The sequence below is a fragment of the Malaya genurostris genome, chromosome 1 (genome assembly GCF_030247185.1).
Source record: "Malaya genurostris strain Urasoe2022 chromosome 1, Malgen_1.1, whole genome shotgun sequence".
Classification (NCBI taxonomy): Eukaryota; Metazoa; Arthropoda; class Insecta; order Diptera; family Culicidae; genus Malaya; species Malaya genurostris.
Window position 1 is genome coordinate 4,171,259 of NC_080570.1, and position 24,103 is coordinate 4,195,361.

Sequence of the window (24,103 nt, forward strand, 5' to 3'; positions counted from 1 at the left end):
TTCCGAAGTTGCGCGGATTTCCGAAGCTACTCGGATTTTTTAATCAGATCTCAGAAGCTATGCGGAAATTTTTACGCGGATTTCTGAACTTTAGTGGTTTTTTCCACACGGATTTCCGAGGTTTCTCAGTTTTGTTATGTAGATTTCCAAAGATACGCAGTTATTTCAAACGGATTTTCGAATTTAGGCGGGATTCCGAAATTACTCGGGTTTTTTAAGCGGAATTCAGAAGTTACGTGAATCTCCGTAGATTTTTACGAGGAATTCCGATTTTTATGCAGAATTCCAAAATTGCGAGGATTACCGAAGCTAGCTGAATTTTTTAATCAGATTTCTGACGTTACGCAGTATTTTTTTTAAATGGATTCCCGAAGTATCGCAGATTTTTCAAGCGGATTACTGAACTTTAGCCCCGGGCGCAACCATTTTTGGGGGGCGGCAAAGTAATCCTTGGGACCTTTTTTTTCGCCCAAGTCAGCTTTCCGGAGATGGAGTTCAGCTATGTTATTTTTGCTCACTAAACCAACGATGGGGGCGGTAAATCTCTTATTTTGACCCGGGCGTCAAATTTCCTCGACACGTCGTTTTTTCATGCAAATTTTTCGAAGTTGTAACGTCGAATTCTGGTTCCATCTAGAAAAAACATTTTTTAGATCGACTCTATCAAACATAGATTATCGAAATCGATTTTTTTGTCTTGATGTCAGATGCCTTAAAAATGCATGTAACGTCGAGATCAGTCGTAAGTTCTTTAAAACATTCTGTCCCGGAGTCGATGAAAAAATCGAGATTTCGAGATGACACCAGATTTTGACGTTTCAGGCTCTTCTAAGACATCTGCCATCAAAACAAAAATTGATTTGGACATTTAAAAAAAATTGATCTCAAAGTCGATTTGTTTGTTAAAAAATTGTTTCGACGTTTCATACATTACTAAAACATCTAGCATAGAAAAAGAGATCAATTTTGACATTCTCAAACATTTTTTGTTGTTTTTTTTATTCGATTTTTTTAGACTGATCCAGATCTCGATTCATGTAGAAATGCATCCGACATAAAAAATCGACTTTGGAAATTTCAGAAATTTTCTGTCCGGGCCTATTTTTTTACATTTTTTGTGTCGGGATACGACTTACTTTACTAAGGGGAACCTTTTCAAAATTTACCCTGTACAAGAATAGGTAGAACTTAATCGGGAATATCTCCTATAACGCATTCTGCAATTTATCGTATATTTTTCAGTAGTATCAAGATATCCAAAAGTACCCTTCGTTAATAAGCGTCGATAAACATGGAAAAACGTTAAGGAAATACCATGGCAACATAACATGTTTGGGAGAAAGTGGACATATTCAGTAAGAATTCTTATATTACTGTTTTATATTAGGAACCACTGCTGAGTAGGAAGTGAAATTTCTCAATTTCATATACGCCATAACTTGAGGTTATTTGTTTGTTTATAACAAGCATTACCATAGTTACGACGCATGTTGCGATCAAAGTCTTGTCGAGGGGTCCTATCTAGATAATACATAAAATAAATCACAGACCACTCTATCTTGAGTTGCTATTTGCCAGCATTATAAATCGTCAGTCTGTTTAGATATAGCTCTGTAACTGGAAATATACAAACATGAAAACATTATTGTAGAACTTTTCTTTTTCCTCGTGCGGTCATTTCGTAGTTCCATAAACTAATCAATAACCTAATTTCTTTTTTTGTTCCAGGTATGAATATATTCCGAAAAGCTAATTTTGGCTTTACCCAGCGAGGCTACCAGATGTTGCTACACGAAGGATACGGATTTATACGGGATCGCCAATCGGCTAGAAGCTGCAACTGGAAATGTTCGTTATTTCGTAGATTGAAATGTCGTGCTCGGGCAATCACGCGAACCGTGAATGGAATTGAAATGATGAAAATAACGAATGCCATCCACACACACGATTTCACTGAGTACAATCGCTACGTTACAGAGTTTCTTTACAAATAAAACCAGTAGCTTCCAGTTTGATCCCAATATTGTTGCTAATTTCGCAGACGAAAAAAATCCCTTATTTTGGGCACGACGTATGATCGTTTTTTTTTACTGAACGGCTGTTCTTTTTTGTATTGCAGGCGAAAATTACTATCAACGAGCGAGATTTGGTCGAACACAACGGGGCCGTCAGATGCTGCTGTACAACAGGTTCGCCTTCACCCGAGAAAATCAGACCGCTAGCAGTAGTACCTGGAAATGTTCTCTGTTTCGTCGCATGAAGTGTCGTGCCAGAGCCATCACCAGAACCCTTAACGGGCGAGTGATGGTCAAAATTACCCAACCGGCTCATACCCACAATCACACCGATTACAGCCGTTACGTGACGACGGGTCGTAATTGCGAATAAAAGACTATTTGAGAATTCGAACAGTTTGTGTTTTAATCAAGCGGACTTAGCTTCCGTCTACATTTCAGTCGGTGGCCATTACTAAAATGAGTGTTACATTTTTTTGTTGTTTTAGAATCATACACATCGGCATTTTTCGGCGTTACACGTCGTGGATTCCAGATGCTGCTGCACGAGGGTTTCGGTTATGTGCGCGAAAAGCAGAAGCAAAACACTACCAACTGGAAGTGTTCACTGCATTCCAAGTTTCGCTGTAAGGCACGAGCGGTGACGAAAGAAATCGACGGACATCATTACGTCCGGATAACCTGCAACCGGCACACGCATTCGCCGCGCACTAGCTTTAACGAAAAGATGCATCAATGGAAACGGGGATCCCCGTAATCAATCGTACCGTGCATGGTTGGATGGATACAGATTTTATTATACTCGATACGAGCTACAATTGAATAAAACTTTGACAAAGCAATTTTATTTTTCTTCCTGTACAATCGTAATTCGAGTCCCCGAACATTTTAACTGATGTTTGTTTTTCTCATTTTCGTTTTCTGTTGTAGAGGACAAGCATGGCTTCAGCGAGCGGGCGTACTACGAGTACTCTTCCCGAGGAACGCAGTGCCTGGTGTACGATGGGTACTACTTTAGCAAGAATAAAACCAACGACGGTGGAGTGCGGGTTAACTGGAAGTGTCGCTACTATCAGCGGCTCAAGTGTCGGGCCCGTGCCCTCACGAAAACCATCAACGGGAACGACTACGTCAAGGTGTCGAATGCCGAGCATTCGCACATCCGTGAGGTCGAAGGCCGTGGTGCCCGCAGGAGACGCAAAAAAATTGCAAACCGACTGGCATACGAACTGAAGCAGAGAGGCGCACACCCTCAGTGATAGATTGTGCTTTGTTTTACGTGTTTTCATTGAATTGCAAAACCTCTACCGAAGCTTTATCGAGTTCCAAACTGTTCAAATAAAATATTACTAGAAGAGAAATTTTGCTAGTTGAAGTATATTCTATTCGGTGTCTGGAGCTGGAATCATGGAGATTGTTTTTACTAACACTAGCGTTTTCGATATTTCAGAAAGCGACGAAAAACCATCCGATCTCGATTTGGCAGAATTCGGTTCAACCCAGCGTGGTCGGCCACTACTGGTGCATCGAAAGTACACGTACATTCGGAACGGAGAATTCGGTGGGACCATCAACTGGCGCTGTTCGTCCTACCGGAACCAGAAGTGCAAAGCGAAAGCAATCACGGTGAAACACAACGGCAAAGAGTACGTGAAACTGTCGTATCCGGTGCACAGTCACGATCCAAAAGGCAGTGACGGTCCCGGTTGCGGCCGGAAGAGGATTGCCGAGGAAAGTGCGAGATACCTTCGTACCGATGCCGTCGACGTTGCTGATGATGATGATGACTTGTTTTTATCTTGATTAAAGTTTATGGATTAGAACCGATTAGAAGCAAACGTTGTTTTATTCGTGAATTTGCTGGGTTTTTGGCCACATCGGGCTAGTTTTACATCATCTGCTCACGCTCACTTTTTTCGTCCAACAGGTAATATCATCTATGTGCTGTCGAAACGTGGTACCAAGCATCTGTTTTATGATGGCAATACCTACACACCGAACGAGCGTCCATATCCGGGGCAACGTACTAGAACGTGGAAGTGTACGCTCTACTATCGACTGAAATGTCGAGCTCGGATTGTGACCAGTGAAACGTACGGATTACCGAAACTGCGCGTGGTAGTTGCGGACCATACGCACGACAAACTGTTTCCACATCTGAGCGAAAAATTCCACAGTCTTTTCTAAGGCGAGGTCAGCCTCAGCCCATTGCAATCTAGTCCCGCAATCAGATCTCATCTTTTTATTCGGCCGTAGTATTTAATTAGCTAATTCGAAATAAATTTGTGTGTGACCATAAAGAACCGTACAGTTTTTCCCTCTCATTAGAATATCTGTTGTTGCGATCCCTGTATGTTAACCAATCTAATCTAGTACGTTGTATAATTTACAGCTGAATTCGATCCCCTGGAGTACGGTTCAACCGATCGGATTCGTTTCATACATATCAAGGGCAAGCATAAGACGGTGACCAAGATCTACCACCACGGTTACTCGTACTGTCGCAGCAAACGGGGTCCCCACCAATCCTACTGGATCTGCGATCGTTCTAAGCAGGATAACTGCCGTGCCAAAATGACCGTGTTCGACGAGCAGCGTATCTACAAAGTTACCAATTCAGTTCACACCCATCTGCCGATACTACGCAGATTCTAAATGTTCCTCAAATAAAGTCGCCATGTCTCTCCTCCGATGGGACGTAGCTTAATCTAAAAATTTGTGTTTGCATGTATTCTCGTTGGACGTGTTGGACCGCATATTGTTTGAAATCCGTTCTAACGTTTCTTTTCTTTTCATTGCTCTTTCAGCTACGCTCATAAAAGATGAAGATCTGTATCAGTTCGACACGATAACGGAACAATATCTGGTCAAGGTACAACAGGAGATACAGATTTCAACGGTGCTGGGACAACGGGGCAAAGTAAAACTACTGATCGAAGGCTACACGTTTATAGTGAACAAGAAAAGTAAAGGCAAACTGTACTGGGGCTGTGCCAAGGCCGTCCCGTTCCGATGCCGTGCCCGACTGATAACGGATGATGAAAATTTTTGTGATGTCACATTCAAAAATCTCGTTCACAATCACCATCCGGATGAACTCAAACCCCGTTGGACAACGTAGTAAAAAATGAAAATAAATCTTAATTGTGAAATTTTAACTGCTAGTTTTGAATCGATGCGCACTACGAACTCAGTGATGATGTGTGATACTGCACTTCCCACACTAACCGGCTTTCGTTAATTGCAGACAAAAAACCACGCCTTACGGGGGTGCTTATCATGAACGAGTGGACCTTCACGGCGGGCCAGCGTGGTAAACCGAAGCTGGTGGTCGAGGACAATTCCTTCTTCCGGACCAAGGGTGACACGCAGCGATCGTACTGGTCCTGTTCGTCGTACAAGTCGAAGAAATGCAAGTGCAAACTGGTCACCCATCGGGACAGTCTGGTGCTGAAGTACACCTACAAGAGCCACTCCCATCCGAACGAGTTCCAGGATATGTCGAAGGTTGTGAAAATTTCGGCCGACATGAACGAGTTCTACGAGAAGCCTACCGCTGGAATCAAGCAGGAGATAAAACATGAAGCGAACTATTAGTGTGTTTTTCTTTTATGTTTCTGCAGCTTTTACAGCACTGTTAGTTTGGGTTTCAGATAAAATTAGTCGATGGAGCAAAACTAACACCGTGTTGTTTTCTTTTGTGGCAGCGAGTTCCCGTTTGCTCGATTATTTGACTTCTACTAATTCGGTTGTATTTTATTTCAGGCACGCTCAAATGTATGGGAAGTGATGTGACATATGGCGACGGAGATGTTTATTTCGTGCCGAGTCGACGCGGGAACCCAAAAATGATGATACATGGTTACACCTACGTTCGCAACAGCACCAAAGAAACCAAAACCTACTGGATGTGTACGGCCAGGAAACTCAAATGTCGATCCAGAGCCATAACCTACAAGGGTACCAAACGAATCACCGTCAACCAGGAACACAATCATATGCCTTCGTTGAAGTAGAGCGAATCAATGGCAATCGAATCAGACAATTCAGAGACCGATTAGTGAGGTAACCGTTTTTGTTTTCGAGTGTTGAAACTATTACTAAAGATATATTTTCTTTTACCAGAAACCGCTGGAGGCTTGGGTTTGAGCGAGAAACACCAACCGTACTTGTTTTTATGTCGTACAACGGTTGCTATGGAGATAGTGGTCAACCGTTTATTTATGTCTTTAACGCTTGTAGCCAACATAAATGTGCTTTTTTTGCTTGAAACCCCCTAAAACGATGAGTTCGTATATTTTTTTGAGGTTTGCTTTCAAAAATAATGATGGTGTAAGCGAATCTGAGATATAGAATCAAATTCGAATCGAACTCGATTTTCAGTTTCAATGGTGTTGAACGCACGATTCAAACAGGCGTAAAAAACGGTATCACTGCAGTGAGTTAGGTTAGATTTTATAACTTTGAGTGTACTTTTATTACGACTATGATAGGGCTACCAAAAAGAGAATCGTTTGTATAGGCAAATAATTCCCACTTATTCGTATAAAGAGGAAAATAAGATCATTAGGTCAATCCCAGTTTAAGTTTTAAAAAGTCAAAGAAAGAATTCGCTCAATATCCACGATTAGCAGCAAAAATGGCAGGTCTACTTTTTCCATTCAAATCGTTTCAATCAAGCGCACTTACTGAATGTTGAGTGTTCGTGTTGATATATGAAAAAATCTATCGCTTCTACTTTTGTGGAAAAAGGCGGGTGGAGAATGTTACCGAAACAAGTGGGTGCGAGAGTAAGATGGACCAAATCAATGGTTCAGATCAGGATCCTGGATCCAAGTCATAGACCTAGGCCAGTAATATGGTAAGTCTAGCTCCGGATCCAAAGATTCTGACCGAGGATTCCGGAACAGAGTGAATTCTAAAAATGAGTTCAGAATGTGCCTTCTGAAACTGGATTCTGCAATTGAGTGCACACCTGGATTCTTGAACTGAATTCTGATTCTGAATTTTGAAACTGATTTCAAAGTCTGGCTTCTAAAACTGGGTTCAGGATCTGAATTCTGAACCAGAATTCTGCACCGGATTTCTAAAACTAAATCAGGAACCTGAATTCTGAAACTCAACTCTGAAACAGAATCTTGACCCTGGGTTGTTGAATACAATTCTGGAGCTAGATTCTGAATCTGGATTCTAAAAACGAATATGAAATTTGCGTTTCGGACCTGGATTCTGGAACAGAATTTTTAACCTGAATTCTGGGACAAGGTTCTGGAATTGAATTTTACATCTAAATTTGAGTCCCGAAATCAGAATCTGAATTCTGGACCTGAATTTCGAGCCTGAATTGTGAAACTGTATTCTGGACTTGGTTTTCGCAACTGAACTTTAAGCCTAAATCCTGCACCTGGTTTTTGATTCTGGATTCTGGAACTGGGTAATGGAACTGAATTTCAAACCAGAATTCTGGAACTAATTCCTGGACCTGGAATTTTTACCCTGAGTTTTAGAGTAGGGTTGTGAAACAGAATTTTGGATAAGAATTCGGAGTCTGCATTATAAACCTGGATTCTTCAACTCATTGCTGCGCCTATATTCTGGATTTCTTGAAAGGATTTCTAAATCTAATTTCTGGGCTAGTATTTTTAATCCGAATTCTGGACCTGCATTCTGAACCTGAGTTGTGTAACAGAACTCTAAAAATGGATTCTAAAAATGAACTCGGAATCGAAATTCTGAACATGAACTCTGAACCTGGATCCTGGTACACAGGGTTCTGAACCTGGATTGTGGAACTAAAATGTGCTGGATTCTGATAATGGATTCGGAATTCTGGACCTGGATTCGGCAACTGCAAGCTAGATCAGGATTGTGAAACTGAATTAGAAAAAAATTCTGAATATAAAGCTTGGACCTGAATTTTGGAACTTAATTTTAAACATGAGTTCTGCACCTGGGTTTTGATTCTGGGTTCTGGAACTAAATGTTGAACAAGAGCTAGGGAATTGGATTCTGGAAATGAATTCGGAATATGTATTCTGGATCTATATTCTGCAACTAAATGCTTGAATTCTGTATTATGTTACTGAATTATGAACCGCAATTTAGGAAATGATTTTTGAATCTAAATTCTGGACCATGATTGTAAATCTGAATTCTGGACCTGAATTTTGAACCAGAATTTCGACCCTCAGTTTTAAACCTGAACTGCGAAACAGAATTGTGAACCTGGATTCTGAAAATTAATTCGGAATCTGAATTCTGCATCCAAATTCATTTCCAGAAGCCAGGTCCGGAATCCAAATCCAGAACTCAGTCTGAAATCTGGGCCACGGTTATAAATCTAAATTCTGAACCGGAGTTAGGAACCTGAATTCTGTACCTGCGTTGTGTAACAGAATTCCGAGCCTAGATTCTAAAAATGAGCTCAGAATCTGAAATCTGGACATGAATTCTGAAGCTGGATTATAGAACTGAATTCCGGTACTGGGTTCTGATTGTGAAACTGTATGCTGGAATTGGATTGTGGAACTGAATCCAAAATCTTAATTCTGAATCTAAAACCTGGACCTGAATTCTGAAGTTGGATTATGGAACTAAATTTTAAGCCAGGATTCTAGAAATGAATTCTGAACCAGTGTTCTGAAACTAAATTTTGAGCCAGAATTTCGATCTAATTAAACTATCTCTGTACTAAAACCGAAGTGAAGCATACAACTGAAACAGAGAGAAAGAAAACCAAGTGAAGTTCTTGAAAAAATCGGCTTGTCTATCCGAATGAAAAAAAATGAGGCTATTCGGATTCTCTTCTGAGTGACATATGACTTTGTTCGAGCAGAGCGTTTCTCGTCTGATGTCAAACGACACATCGATTCAATCATACGACAATCTGCAACTCTTTCTCTCTCTTTCTCTCAACCACCTTTACAAAAAAGCAACAATTTCGTGTAGCAAAACACAGGACTTATTAGAGCAAATTCAGCAGCTGCAAGATTCATATGGGTGGTCTATAATGTAAATGAAACTGAAACAAACGTATCCCCAGCAATCCGTTTTAGTTTTATTTATTCGACCAGTTCTACTGTCAAATTTAAAACTGGTATACACTGCCGTTCTATTTTTTCTATATTTGAAACACAGATAAAACGCTGCTGGGGCTGCCAGTTTATTTTGTTATAATTTCTAGATTTAAATTTTAAAACTGACATAAATTACGCATCTAGAACTAGAACACTCCTGAATATGCCCTTAGGAGCTGCTTTTAGACCTGATGACAGTGTAAATAAAAAGCTTTAGAACAAGGGAACATCCAAGTTAGCATTGAGTTTTTTTAAAGAGAAGTTTTTTTTAAGTTTAGGATAACCAATGTTGACTATATTATTTTTTGACAAACTAGAATTTCTCAGACTGCAGTTATAATGAAATTAACAATTTTAGTAGGTGCATAATTTAATAAATTTCGTGTTCGTCGAAATGTGATACCTTTGCACTGGAGTAGGTCGTAGTCATCAAAAATTCCCCAAAAACTAGAAAATATACTCAACTTCAAACTCGAAACAAAACCCTGTTTTGCTGAGCTACACTTCCAGCGAACGTCGTTTTTCGTGATTCACTGATCGAAACTGTTTTGGTTTTTCAGACTGGTTGCTTTTGGAACAGCAGCGAGCGCTACAGGCGGTACTGCACTTTAATCAGCAACAATTCGCCTTTCAACAGGGACTTCAGATGGTCATGGGTGCCAAGGGACACCCGGTTCTGTTGCTGCATGGTTATACGTTTTGTCGGAACAACGTCAATCAGTGCAAAACGTACTGGTTGTGCGCGAAAAGTCGATCCCTCAAGTGTCGGGCTCGCATCATCACGCACGACGATACCGGCGAGGTGGTACTGAAAAATCAGCTACACAATCACCCGCCGGGATTGAACGATTTGAGTTGAAATAAAAATTTCCAACACAAGTTAGGATGGATTTTTTTTTACTTTTACAGTCATAGATTTTACGTTCGTCATTGAAAATCATTTTTAATAATTAAACATCGATTCTACCTTCTTCGCAGGTCCGAAGAAAAAATTTAAAGAATTGGTATTCGTCAGTGGTCAACGAGGATCACCGAAGCTAATTATTGACGGGTACTCTTTCCTGCGGAACAAGGGCAACTTTAAGACAACCTACTGGCGCTGCTCGAAGCACCGGGTTTATGGCTGCAAAGCGACAGTCGTTACGAACCGAGACGATAATCAAGTGTCGATCAACAATCCGAAACACAATCACGTAGCTGACTACGGACAATACGCTTGAATGTGAAAATGAAGAATAAACCTTTTTTGTTTCTCTCATACTAGTCACGTTTTTTCTCCATGACCTTTCGAAAAGGCAGTACTAGAATGAACAAAAATTGTCCATCCTTGCTAATCAAAGTTCAACTTTTTTTTCAGAACAAACCATCTGGATAACAACAGATTTACGTGACAGTTATGAGTATGTACCGTTCAGCTATATCACCGGTCAACGGGGGGCTCCGAAAATTCTGTATGACGGATTCTCGTACGTTTGTGCGAAGCACATAAAAAACCGGAAGTACTGGATATGTGCCAAGCAACGAAGTCGAAACTGCAAAGCACGCATCATTACTGATACGGACAATAAACTGTTCATCGCCCGAAACTTGTCTCACAATCACGCTTCGGAGTTACGAACGATGAAGGAATTCGTGAATTAGGATTTAGACTAGTTCAATAAATTATTTTTACTGATGAAATCTATGTGATTTATGACAAGATAGATAGTAAACGAGAACGCTTGATACTGAGCAAGTTAAAAAACCGAAATTTTATGATTCTTTTTTTTTTCGTTCAAGATTTTAATATGTATTTCGATGCACTGGAGCCTATAACCAATCGGAAAACTGTGATAACTCTGGACGATCAGACGTTGGATTTTGTCCCCGGTCAACGTGGCACCCAGCTTTTGCGTATCAATGAATATTGCTATGCCAAGAACAACAGAATCAACGATACAACCTACTGGGTGTGCCGAACAAGGGTGCATCAACGGGCCTGCAATGCCCGGGCCGTTACGACGATGAAGAGCAATGGACTCTATCGAATACTGATTACGAATCCCGTTCACATTCATGAACCGGGAAGGAAAACAATCTCAACTACAGCAAAATCACGACCGAGACCAACCAGACCGAAACCTTTGGTCGAAGAGATCATCACGTTTACCTACGCTACCGACTAAAATAAAACAAAAGTTAACGACTATCAACAGCTTTCAATCAGAAAACTAAATTTGCTCAGTCCACAGTGTCAGCACCATCTCATGAACCATTTGCTCGATTTCAGATTTGAACTCACTAATCGAATATGCTTTGTCGGCTTCGACGTCTCCGGTGTCGTTGTCACCGTCCCCGCCAACGCCTACCAAGCCGAGGAAAAAATCTCGCAGTAGTAAATCGACACTCGTAGTACTAGACGATCAGCCACTGGTACTATACGAATCACAACGCGGAAAGCACCTGTTGATGGTAGACCGGTATACCTATTCGAAGAACAACACCGTCGGTAACAAAACGTACTGGGCCTGTCGAGTCGTCACCAATCACGTGAAGTGTAAGGCTCGAGCTAGTACAGCCCGCACCGTCAATGGAACGTTTCGAATCGTACTGGGAAAAGCGGAACATAATCACGAACCGAAAGTTTCCCGAAAGACGTTGGTGCAATCGGATAGCGATCTGAACGTTTATTATATGAAGGCATGAGTGGAATAAATTATATTGTTTTGTTAATAGCTAGCTTTTTTTCTACTCATTATTTGTTTAGTCATTTGTGCATCATAGAAACATTTACTAATTTGATGGTATCGATTTTTTAGGTTCATCCGAGAAGAGTAAAAATGTGGCCAGCAAACGAAAGACAAAAGAACCGACGGAAAAATTGGATTTTGGCGAAATTATGACTCGGCCATCGGAACCGGTTCGGTTGATATCGTGTCTGTTCGGAGGAATGAAAGCTCACTACCGTAGGAATTTTTTCATGTTTCACTACAGCAAAAAAGGAGCCAAAATCTATCGCTGTGCGAGGCACCGAGCTGATAAGTGTAAGGCAAGCATTCTGGTCAACGATTCACGGGTATTTCCCATTGAAGCCGTTCACACCCACGATGATTGCGGTGCATAATCATCATCTGAAAATATAGTACATTCACAAAATCAGTTTTTCACTTTAGTTTTTAGTAGTTGCACAAGAAGAGGTATAGAAGAGTTGTGCGGATCAGGTATATTACCAATAATTGTCTCTCATTGCTAGATCAACGACGCGTAACCGACGACTATCGTAACAACCCCGCTGATTTTGAACTACCGGATCCAATCCTTCCTGGCGTGTCACCATTTAGCTCCCACCGTCCAATCGAAAAAGTTATCGAAACTAAAGGTAATTTATTGAAATGCCCAACCCATTTCCGAAAAGCTTTTAATGAATTCTTGTTCTTTCAGCAAAAAGCAAAGTGGCTAACCTAATTGCTAGCACATTTTCCCCGGACAAACCGCCAAAATGTCGATTGTTGAATAAGAAACCTGTGGCCAAGCCAGCTGGACGGAAGGCACGGCCAACGTTGGACCTGGAAGAAATAACCAGCAGCGAAACGTCGCACCCGATGGTCATCGTACCGACGATCAAGGGCTGTGTCGGTCTGGACCACGGCGGGCACCACTTTGTGTTTCACTACGCCCGCCGAAGTCACAAAGTGTTTCGCTGTGTGTGGCACAGCTCGCACAACTGTCCGGCGCAGATCGTTGCCCACGACCTGAAGGTTTACGTGGTATCCGATCAGCACACGCACGAGCAAAGATCGCGATTTGCGGGAGACGTTCTGGGGAAGATGACACTGAAGGATAAATCATGATATTTGTTTATTTTTTTGCTGCGCACAAACCTTATTGAATTCATGCAATAGTGTTTACTTCTAATATTGTTTACTCTAAAACGAAGTGCCTTTCATGGAATAAATTAGTTGGTACAATAATTAAATTTAACCGATTCTGTTGAGGTTGTTAGTTTTGAAAGTACCTACTGATTTTTAGTTTATATTTCACTAATACTTCTTTTTCGATTTCCTTCAGTATTATTCTCCGAAACCCAATATGTCATGAGCACCAAAGGATCGCCTCAGTTGTGTATCGATGGGTTTACGTTTACCAGACACTGCGTCAAAGAGGACACCATCTATTGGCGATGTACCCAGTTCAGGGCGCTCAGGTATGTGAAAATTATGCTGCAAAATACTGTTATTCGTTTTCAATTGATATACAGAACTAGGAATGGTTTCCAGGATTTTTTTTGTAAATTTAGAGTCTTAGTTATGAAAAATTGTTACATACCGGTTTTTCAAAATACTGGCCCTTGCTAGTTGCGACACTTTGCCCAGATTCTTGAACACGTCGTCGGTTGTCGATTGTTTTCAAGATCACTCTCATTTATTTATAATTGACAAGCCTTTAAATTTTAACAAAACAATGATACTGTTGTTCTAGTTTTAGAATTAGTCATTAGTAGTCATTTGGAAACTTAGAGTCCCCTACCGTTAACCGGGTTTGTAAGACAGTTTTCTCAATAATTTCCAAAATATCCTAATTGTTAGCTTATCGACATTAGCATACTGCTTACCCTCAGCATAAACCCACGTTTAAAGTTTGTCTTCAAATTCTCCACAGGATTCAAGTCTGGCGATTTGGTTTCCGTTTGATTTTCTTGCTCGTGCAAAAGTGATTTTTGTTTCGTCTGAATCTGAATTCGTTAATTCCGTCGGAATTATCAAAATTGATTTTTTTTTTCGTACCTAAAAATAAACAGATTAGAATTTGCTCAAATCAATAAGTTCAACTGGAAACTTACCATGCTGAGCCCTTGATTTTTGTTTGTTTTAGCGAGATTCAAGAACCCGCCACGCTACTCAGCAGTTCAACATAAACTGCTAAGCAGACGTAATGTTATCTCTACTTGAAACACTCGAGTTGTACCAAAACGCAATGTCATTAGTGCTGAAGTCTCGAGCGTAAACAAGTTTACGGTTCAACATGGACTGTTTTGAATAGATGTTTCGAAGACGAATCGTAAAAAAAGCAATAAAATAGTTATTTCCGCTCATCACAAACTGGTTAATTCTATCCAAGTCCCACGATGATAAGAAAACACTTTCCGACTTTGACGAGAGATTTTTTCAAGAGCCCAGTAGTAGAAAATGTCGTTATAGAGAGCCGTTTGAAAAATATCTAGGGCTATTGTACCAATAGTCATCTTATTAGTAGAGTCACCATGTTTTTAACCGATTTTCCGACTTTCAATCAATGAATTGTAATAAAATCGGATACAATATCTATGATTTGGCGCTAAAAAGCAATACCGCAGAAAAGTAGTTCCAAACTGTTAAACACTGCTGTTAGAGCGATGCGAAAACTCGAAGCGAATGCATCTAATTTCACTCTTGAAGTCAATCTATCGAACAAAGACAACAGATGTCATTCTAACTAATAGTTTTCGTAAATGAGATGACTAATGGAGCTGAGATGAATGGGTGTTAAAAGAATGAATAAGGACCAGATAAAACCTGTGAAAAGTGAAATACCTCCAGTAGACCCTGTAGAGTCTTTCCCATGAACAATCCGTTTCGGTAAGAGCTCAATTTCAGGCCAGTGAACTAATAAATAGTTGATTTCATTTGTTATATTCCCGGAAGTCCACGATGATGTGTCCGAGAACGAACACAGTTGGAGAGCTTCGATTCGGTCATGGAAATTGATACAATCGATTGAAAAAGATTCCCTTTTCTGATACAAAATCCTCCTCCAGTTACATTTAATCATCGATCGGGAGTTCAGTAGCTTCCTTTTCTATTTGACTGGAAGTGTTTTTGACAAATGAGTAATGGCTTACACTTGTCATCAGGAATATGAACAATAGACAGGCGATTCGGTTGAAGTACTTTCTTGATCTTGATGGTGCTCACCTGAAACAAATTTTTATTTTATTAATAAATAATTCAAGAGTTTTCAATATTAGTGTATTTTCATTACTTGATACATTTTCGCTCGGAGCAACGGACCCAGATTCTAATTCACTGATGTCAGTAATCAAACTGCTCATCAGCTACTCGAATGCGCTAGGTGTTAATTTCAATCCTGCGGTGCCAGTCGTGAAAGCGTTTTCCAGCTCTCCGTCACTAAAATGTTACAATTTTATTGCAGTGGAATAAATACACTTTTTGCTACACGCCGTCAGCTAGTTTAGCTGTCAAAAACAAGGACACACTTGAATCTATGGCCGTAGTCCAATCGAAGCAAGCCTTTTTTTTCAAATATTCAATGTACATATTTTGGTTGTCGTTCTGGTGACACTGCTTGCTATGATTTTATCTACTGTTCCTGACAGCTATCCGTGTCCAACTGATTTCATAACACTCTATTTTCAATTCGCAGATGCCCGGCCCGTCATCGGCACCGTCGGTCAACCAATTCGTTGGAAGTGGTTTGTGCAAAGCATAACCACGGTATAATGGAGCGACGCAAACGTGGTACACTGAAGGGACTGCTGTTGCAGCGCAAGATAAGCAATCAGATAAAGCAACCGGAAGAGCAGCAGGAAACGGCCATCATTAAACCGGTACGACACCAGGACGATGCCTTTGCAGCGGAATATTTGTTGGAGGAGTTTGACGATGTTGCTATGAGAAAATAAAAGTACTTTTTTTTTCCTTGATAAATTCTATGAATTCTTGTCCATCTAGAGTGTCAGTGTGATAGCGGAACGTTGAATCCGAACTAACGGTTTGATTATGTTCTTTCCAACAGGTACACCCGTCATCCAGTACAACATGAGTCACAAGGGAACAACACAGCTGGAAATTGATGGTTATCGCTTTACAAGACAGAAAATCTGCAAAACAACAATTCGTTGGGAGTGTTTGCAAACGAAAGCACTAATCTGTAAAGCACGTGCGACAACCTGGAACGACTCGAAGGGACTGGTACAGTACTATAATAATGATCACAATCATCCGCCGTTTGTACAACGGCGAAAACCTGGGGATCTAAAAAAGCTGAAACAACAGCAACGATCGGAATTGATGAAGCGTGACGCGTGAAATAGTGCCGGGAAAGACTAATAAAATTATCCGAAAACGTTACTAAACATGTGCATCATTTAACAGTGAAACCCAATCTATCGCTGTCAATGTTAATACCAAGTTTTACTAACCTTGTTTGAAAAAAATCATTTGCAGGTTCGGCACGGCCAACCGTAATCAGCTACCACGCTGGTCGGAAGGGGTCTGCTCAGCTGGAGATCGATGGCTACCGGTTCACCAGAATGAAGATTCTTCAGAAAACCATTCACTGGACGTGTTTGCAGAACAAAGCACTCGGGTGCCGGGCACGAGCGGTTACCAATAACGCGATGCAGGGTGTCATCCAGAAGTACAACAACATTCACAATCACCCGCCAACGGTGCGACGACGCAAGTGGGGTGACCTGCAGCGAATCAAAGAAGATAGAGCTTTTTCGGGAGGCAGGAAATTTGTATAAATAAAGACATCGTTTTGTTTAAGTCTGTTCACAAGAACGTGTTATTTTTACTCTTTCTTTACAGTTGGGAGCAGTTTTTGATTCGGTTGATCTAATAGTTTCGTTTTCTATTTTTAGATTTAAGCCGATTGGACATTCACTATGTGGCCAGTAGGAAAGGGACTCCCCAGCTGATGATCGAAGGACACTGCTACAGTCGGCAAAGGGTTCGAGATCGTACGATTCGATGGCGATGCGTTCAGTCGAAGGCCTTGAAGTAAGTTTTTCCTCTGGCACTAAATGGCCATATTCCTCAAATAACAATGCATCATTTCAGTTGCATGGCACGCGCCACAACGAATCGCATCAATGGTGGTAAAATTATGTCCATCAGCGGAAGACACAACCATCAGCTTATCAAGGAGCGACGGAAAAATGGTGAACTGCGTGAACTTTTGGCCATCCGACAAGCGGAACGAGTGAAACGTGCAGTTGTGACGCAAAATTACTTGTTATCTGATGTCGAATAAAATTTTTAAACATAACATTTGCAAATCAATTCGTTGTAGTACTAGAACGACTGCAGGCGATGTCTACTTTTTTTTTTTGCATTGAGAATTGAAAAATGTTTTTGCAGATTTCGCCGTAGATGAATCGCAGGTGCACGCCATACTCAGCAATCGCGGCAAAGTGCAACTCAGGATTGACGGGTACACATTTTCACGTGAGAAGGTTAGACCAAAAACAATCCGATGGATTTGCAACCAGGCATGGGTACTGAAGTAAGTTTCGCCTATTTATTGTTAAGCATTCTTTTCTGAGTTTATGTGTTTTCTATTCCGACAGTTGCAAAGCACGTGCTACCAGCCAAAGAATCTCCGGAAAGCTTATATCGGTTCGTGGCAGTCATAATCACGATATGGTGATTAGTCGCCGCCAAAAAGGCGAGTGTAAAATGATTAAAGAGCAAAGGCGACACGAACCGGATCTCTTACTAGAACCACCTAGGAAAGGCGGTCGTCCAAGGAAATGTTTGAGTTAGCATACAGTGGAAACAATCACATTCAACGTTAACAGAGCGACAAGACTTCAATAAATTCTGTTTGCCATTCCGTTAACCTTTTTTTAAATCTTATTGGCTGTTCCTAAACAGAAAACAAATTCAAACGCATTAAAACTAAATATGCTTACAGATGACGTGGCTTTCATAATGAGCCCTAGGGGTAGACTACAGCTGCAGATCAATGGTCACATATTTACGAGGTCACAAATCCGCAGTAAAATTATCATTTGGGTGTGCAGCCAACGGAGAGCTCACGGGTATGTCTTCGGGTAATTGTTTTCCTTCCCGTATTTTGATAGTATTAATTTCAGCTGCAAAGCACGTGCCACTACCTCGAAGAAGCCTGGGGAGAATATAATTTCTCTACGAGACGACCATTCCCATTCTGTGATTACCGGTAGGAATCCACGTCGTTGCAGTCAAAAGGAGAAAAACGTTCATCAATTGAAGAGCTTGGAATGTGATCTGATGACGGAAAGCATTTGTGGTAAGTGATTTTTTGATAAATTTGCAATAGTAGTTTCACAGAGCACTGTGTGGTAATTCCAAGATTTCCTCCACAAATTTTAAACTAACGACGAGTTACTGAGGGGTAGCTCAATTTACGATACAGTTTTCAAAGCGAGTGGTAGGTCGTGTCGTCATTCAAACTGTATAGTAAAAATAGATGTTTCGATTTTTTGGAAAAAGAGTAGGCTACGCCAGAAATGTCAGTCGTGGAAAATTTTCATCAAGGTTAATTCAAAAAATGGAAACATTTTTTTTAGTTCAATTTTGTCGACCCATTTATTATTGCAATGTGTTCTAGAAAAGTTTATAAGTGAAAGCACAGAGGAGTCAATTGAAGTGAAGGCTGAACACGGGAACTCGAATAAAATAGCTGTGGAATTGAACTTCGGCATCACAAACACTAAAGCGCTGTCCACACTAGGCCGTGACGTATCCGGAACGGGACCGCAACGTGCCGGGATTTATTTGTAAAATATTCTCATCATACCGTGCACTTTCCGTGTCGCTACCGTTGCTATTAGTAACATACACAATCGTTGCATTTGATGTGCTTCTGTTCCTCACGAAAATGGCACATTTATCCAACGAAGAATTGGCCATAATTGCAATTGCTCTGAATGACGAAGATAATCAGCACTTTTAAAACAAACAAACAAAAAAAAAAGAAGATTTGGATGCACGAACTTTGGCGAAAAAGAGCAGTTGAGGGTGAATTCACCACATTATATAAGCAGCTTGTGAATGACGAGATCAAGGAATATTTCCGAATGTCAGAAGCTTGTTTCAAAATTCATCCGTGTCTTAGAAAGCATGACACTACATTCCGATTAGCAGTGACTCCCGAGAGAGGCTGGCAGTTTGTTTAAGGTATTTTCATTGATTTATTAACAAGACTTCTTTGTAAATGTCCAGAAAACTTCAACCAAAAACTGTATGACGATCATAGAGATGGCTTATAATATGTGTTCGTCTCATGATTTCAGATATTTAGCAACAGGAGACACGCAAAAAACCACAGCATTTAGTTACAGACTTGAGGCTGTCTACCAGATTGTTCACGAGATATGTCGTGTAATTATTCAAAAAAATAATCGACGATGCAATGCCGAAACCAACAGAAGCTTGCTAACGATTTTCCGCTGTGTCTTGGAGCCTTGAATGGAACATGTGACAATTCCAGTTCCTGCCAATAGTAACTTTGAGTCAACGCATGCTTTGACCATGCTTCGGACGTGTGTCGATACAGACACGGGTACGAAACGGTCTAGTGAGAATATTCACATGGAGCTGCATTAAATAACCAGGACGGGATCCGGTCCAGTCCCGTTCCGGTTACGTCGCGGCCTAGTGTGAATAGCGCTTAAAGCTTCTATTTCTTCGGGGGTGTATTACAAATTTTAGTCACAGAAGATTGGTAGTAAATCAATAATACTCTAATCATTAATCGGGAGCCATTAAAAAATTGTCCTGTGAGGCCTTTCTTGTTTCGTTCCATTTAATTGATTTATTGTATGAATTCAACATCGAAAAGATGGATTTCTCTGTCCTTCGATAATATTGTTCTGTCGCTTCATTTCAGTGTAATGTTACAGTTAAAGTTGATTACACTGAGGTCTCTTTATTACGCGGATTTCTGAAGATACGCGGTTTTTTTATGCGAATTTTCCAAGTTATGCGATTTTATTGTTTTGTTACAAATGCACGAAGCGAAGAAAACCACCTTTTTGCCAGTTTTCTATACATTTGCAGAAAAGGCACAAGTGTCGATTTTCGCTCTTCGAATCACACCTTCCAAAGCAATATTGAACAAGATACAAGAGAGTCCATCACCTTGCCGTAGCCTTCTCTTAGATTCGAAGAGACTCGAGAGCGTCCCAGATACTCAGACGTAGCACATCACTCTATCCATAGTTGCTTTGACCAATCGCGTTTATCCGGAAAACCGTATTCGTGCATGATCTGCCATAGCTGTTCTGGATCGACACAATCGCCGCTTATGCTGCTTTGAATTCTTTAGCTGCTGGTGATAGACGACGGTAAAGGATTTGAGAGAGTACCTTGTAGCCGGCGTTCAGCAATGTTATTGCGCGGTAATTGCAACAATCTAGCTTATCACCCTTTTTGTAGATGGGACATACCACTCCTTTCATCCATTCCTGCGGTAGAATCTTCCTCCTCCTAAATTTTAGAAATCATTCAGTGCCGCGCTCTAGTCAGTGACTCTCCTTTATATTTGAGCAGCTCGATTGGTAACTGGCCATTGCCCGCGGCTTTGTTATTTCTCAGCTTCCCGATCTCCACACTTATCTCCGACAGGTCAGGTGCTGGGAATCTGTCGTCAACTGAGCGTGCACCCAAATTGATTCCTGTATCGTTCTCTGTATCTTGTGCTTCACCATTCAGATGCTCGTCACAGTACTGCTTCCACCAGTCGATCACCTCACGTTCGTTCGTTCGGCCTGTGGCGTGTAGCCTCTACGTGAGTTCTGTCTGTTTCCCACCTGTCTTTATCGTTCCTCGTTCTGTCTCGTGCGGTGTTGCCGCAACCTCGTCCTTGCTGCATTTTTCTCGTCGACCAACTCAACCATTTCAACACACAGAATGACGAAAAGACTTCATGAACCAGCCCAGTGCGAATCGAACCAGTAAATACAGCATTTGTTACACAATTCGAATCACACGTCTCAACACGAAAAATAAACTTAAACTCACTTCTACTCAGCATGGAATCACAATCACAGAGATTTAAAATGAAAAAAAGTAAATTTTCGAAAAATTTTGACGGGAGCAAAATTTTTCGCGTCTGCCGAGCACGCCTACTGCGATCGTTCCGATTGCATTTTTTCCCTCATGTTTAAATTAACTGATTTTTTTCTAAGGGCAAATTCGCTCAATTTAAACCATATAATTCGAGTCACTAATAGATGTATTTTTTTTCTTTTCCAGCTATCACCGAAAAGTTGTGCCAAACAAATCGGAAAAGTGTATAAGAAAAAACTAGTCGAGACACACCTTGTTGTCTGTTTGATTTAGTCTAAAATTTTCTATACCAAAAGGAATAAATATAAGCTTGATTAGCAAACTTGATCTTCATTACTACCATCAGTTCTACTGTGTTTACAATTTCATTAATAATGTTAATCGTTTCAGCGATCAAAGATGTTTCTTTCGTAGTAACGAAGCGCGGTAGCATGCAACTGTCAATCAATGGGTTCCTGTACACCAAAGACAAAACCCGAGACCACTCCCAGTTCTGGGCTTGCAATCAGTCAAAAGTTCTGAAGTACGTGAGTGTTTTTTCGCAGTTTCGAACTTCGAAATAACTTCGTTTTTTTTCAGTTGTACAGCTCGTGCGAGAACCAGCACCCTGCAGAAAGGCCGTGGTCCCGAACTTACGGTTCGTGGAAATCACAACCATGAAATCATTACCGAACGGAGAAGAGCCGGTGTGCGGGCCAAACTGGTTGAGCAAACCCGAAAGGAGCGGGGATTGAAGTAGTGTGGTATGAGTTTTGAATTTTTCCTTTTCGTTCCGCTAAAGCAATTTTTTGTGTTTCAGATTTTCAAGGAGGATAACGACGAACGAGAATCTACGAGTTATCTGCTGACAAAGTTTCAGTCGTTTGAAAATTCCGTGATTTGTTAACTTATTTGTAGATTGTTTTGGTATAAAAATGCGAACTTGGTAATAAAAATGCTACTAAGCGCCGAAAGGATAAATTCACAGTTGTTTATGAATGAAACTGTGATGAATCTAGTACATATTTAAAAAAAACCTTTTTTATAAGATGTAGTTGTTCTATCAATTGTAACCTACAATATCGTTGCAGTCGTTAGTCCCGAGGAGATATCGTTCATGTTGAACTACCGTGGAACCCAAAACATGGTAATACGAAGCCATTTCTTCACCAAAAACAAGATCTCCCGGCGATACATATTCTGGAATTGTACTCAGAAGAAACCGTTCGGGTGAGACCAACTCTGTCAGTTTGCTTACTAACGAACTAGTCCTGACATTCTCGTTCATTTATATTACAGCTGTAAAGTGCGCGTAACGATGCCACGACCGCCTACACAAGGTCCTGTGATATGTCGAGGTGAACATAACCATATGATAGTTACGGGAAGGCGAAAGCATGGAGTCCTGCGGCAGTTGTTGAATGATCGAAAGCGTGAAAATGCTACATTCTAGTACGCTGTTACAGTAATATTGCAAATATCGCAAATAAAAACGCTCCACTTTGACGTGTTCCTATTTCATTCGATGCGGTTGAAAGTCCGTTCCCAGTCCCGGTTCAATACAACAGATTTGATTTACCTATTGCAGATATCGACCCAGCTAAGGACATATCGTACTTTCTAACGGCACGGGGTACCACTCAGCTTATGGTGAAAGGATACGCATTTACGAAGCAAAACGTTCGGAGGCATATGATTTTTTGGGCTTGCTGTCAGGCGAAACCATTGAAGTAAGTATTTCTCGGTATTTGAACCGAGTGTTCTTCAAGTATTTTTATGAAATGAACGCTTGCAGATGTACTGCTAGACTGACCACCTACCGGGGAGAGAATCGAGGCAAGATTGTAGTTCGAGGAGAGCACAACCATGAAATAATTAAGGAACGCCGCAAAGCTGGAATGCGGAGGAAATTATTAGAGCAACGGGAAAAAGAGAAGCTGAGCAAAAAATGCTCAAAGATCTAGGCATCGAATATGTTGAATAAAAATTTCTGAATTTGTGCGAAAATAAATCTCTGTCGTTGTTATGCATTTACTGGCTATGCTGGATTCACCGAGAGCTTGAAACCGTTTTTTAATTGTTTCTCACCTTTTCGTTTCTCCTACAGAGTTCGATCCGACAGTAGAAGTGCAGTTTCTCGTCATCGGAAAATCTCGCAAGCTGTTCATCGGTGGCTTCAGCTTTACGAGAAAAGTTCTACGCGAACGGTACACCATTTGGGAATGCTGTCAGGCGAAGCCTTTGGGCTGCAAGGCGGGAGCAACGTCCTACACCACCGGGAACAAGGTGATTGTCCGGGGTACCCACAATCATCCGATCGTCACGGAACGAAGAAAACTAGGCCAACGAAAGATTCTCATGGAAGAACGGCGACGGGAGCGAGTGATACGAAAGATGAAAGCAGAAGTACTAGATTAGAGCGGTAGAATTGTGTTGATCCTAGTCGGCCATGACAGTGTTTACTACGTGTCTACGTTATAATGTCTTCGCTTTTTGGTGAATGAAATATCATCGTAGAATCATGGAATCATGGCAGAGTTGTCCTACATCGGCAAAGATTTTTTTGGTGGTTCAACAATAGCCCGTCTGAGTTATTCAATTGTTCCGGTAAACACGAAACATTCAAACCGTTCGGACCATTGTAGTACTAGAACATGTGAATATAAACCGCTTTACCCACTCCATAAAAATTTTTCTTACTTTTCTTTTGATAATATTAAGGACAATTGGAAATACAACTGCATTTATACTAACATAGTGCCATTTGGATCTTTCAGATCTTCCAAAATCATTCTTCGTTCTGAGCAGCCGAGGAACATTTCAACTATCGGTTAATGGATATACCTTCACTCGGGAGATCGTCAAAGAAAATACAATCGAATGGATTTGCTCACAATCGACCTCATTGCGGTAAGCATATTGAAACCTTATACAGCTTAAGTTCAATGTTCATCACTTCGTGACGCTTGCAGATGCAACGTTCGGGTGATAACCGCACGAGCCAAAGACCGCAAAGTGCTGCTGATTCGGGGAACACATAATCATGAAAACTTTTTGGAAAGACGCAAAAGTGACACCCTGAAAGAACTCATTGAACAGCGGAGGAAGGAACGTGACGAGCGGCGAATGCGTCTTACCGGGTCTTCACCGGGAAGCTAAACAATAGTGTTTCAAAAACAATAAACGAATTTTTTCCCTAAATTCCATGCAATCACTT

General features: G+C 40.9%; 1 protein-coding gene across 31 annotated transcripts in view; it reads left to right on the plus strand.

Annotated features, from left to right (window-relative positions):
- Positions 1–24,103, plus strand: part of LOC131430224 (modifier of mdg4-like) — an 81,145-nt gene that overhangs the window by 32,497 nt on the left and 24,545 nt on the right. The window contains exons 5-7 of one of the 31 annotated variants that reach the window (XM_058595315.1): positions 21,298–21,430; positions 21,487–21,650; positions 21,707–21,842. The exons of 9 other annotated variants lie outside the window; for them this stretch is intronic. In XM_058595315.1, the coding sequence (XP_058451298.1) occupies positions 21,298–21,430; positions 21,487–21,646 (293 nt within the window). In that variant the 3' untranslated portion in view covers positions 21,647–21,650; positions 21,707–21,842. Of the gene's footprint in view, positions 1–1,728; positions 1,884–2,119; positions 2,410–2,503; positions 2,858–2,945; positions 3,317–3,942; positions 4,319–4,407; positions 4,686–4,822; positions 5,152–5,262; positions 5,697–10,448; positions 10,772–10,870; positions 11,318–12,323; positions 12,450–12,511; positions 12,959–13,138; positions 13,275–15,490; positions 15,752–15,862; positions 16,171–16,293; positions 16,611–16,712; positions 16,852–16,911; positions 17,120–17,211; positions 17,357–17,420; positions 17,636–17,767; positions 17,895–17,948; positions 18,125–21,093; positions 21,214–21,297; positions 21,431–21,486; positions 21,651–21,706; positions 21,843–21,977; positions 22,117–22,185; positions 22,355–22,474; positions 22,617–22,681; positions 22,866–22,993; positions 23,516–23,663; positions 23,797–23,858; positions 24,090–24,103 lie in introns of those variants that run through there. 21 more of the 31 variants (XM_058595094.1, XM_058595198.1, XM_058595242.1 and 18 more) reach the window with 21 other exon arrangements.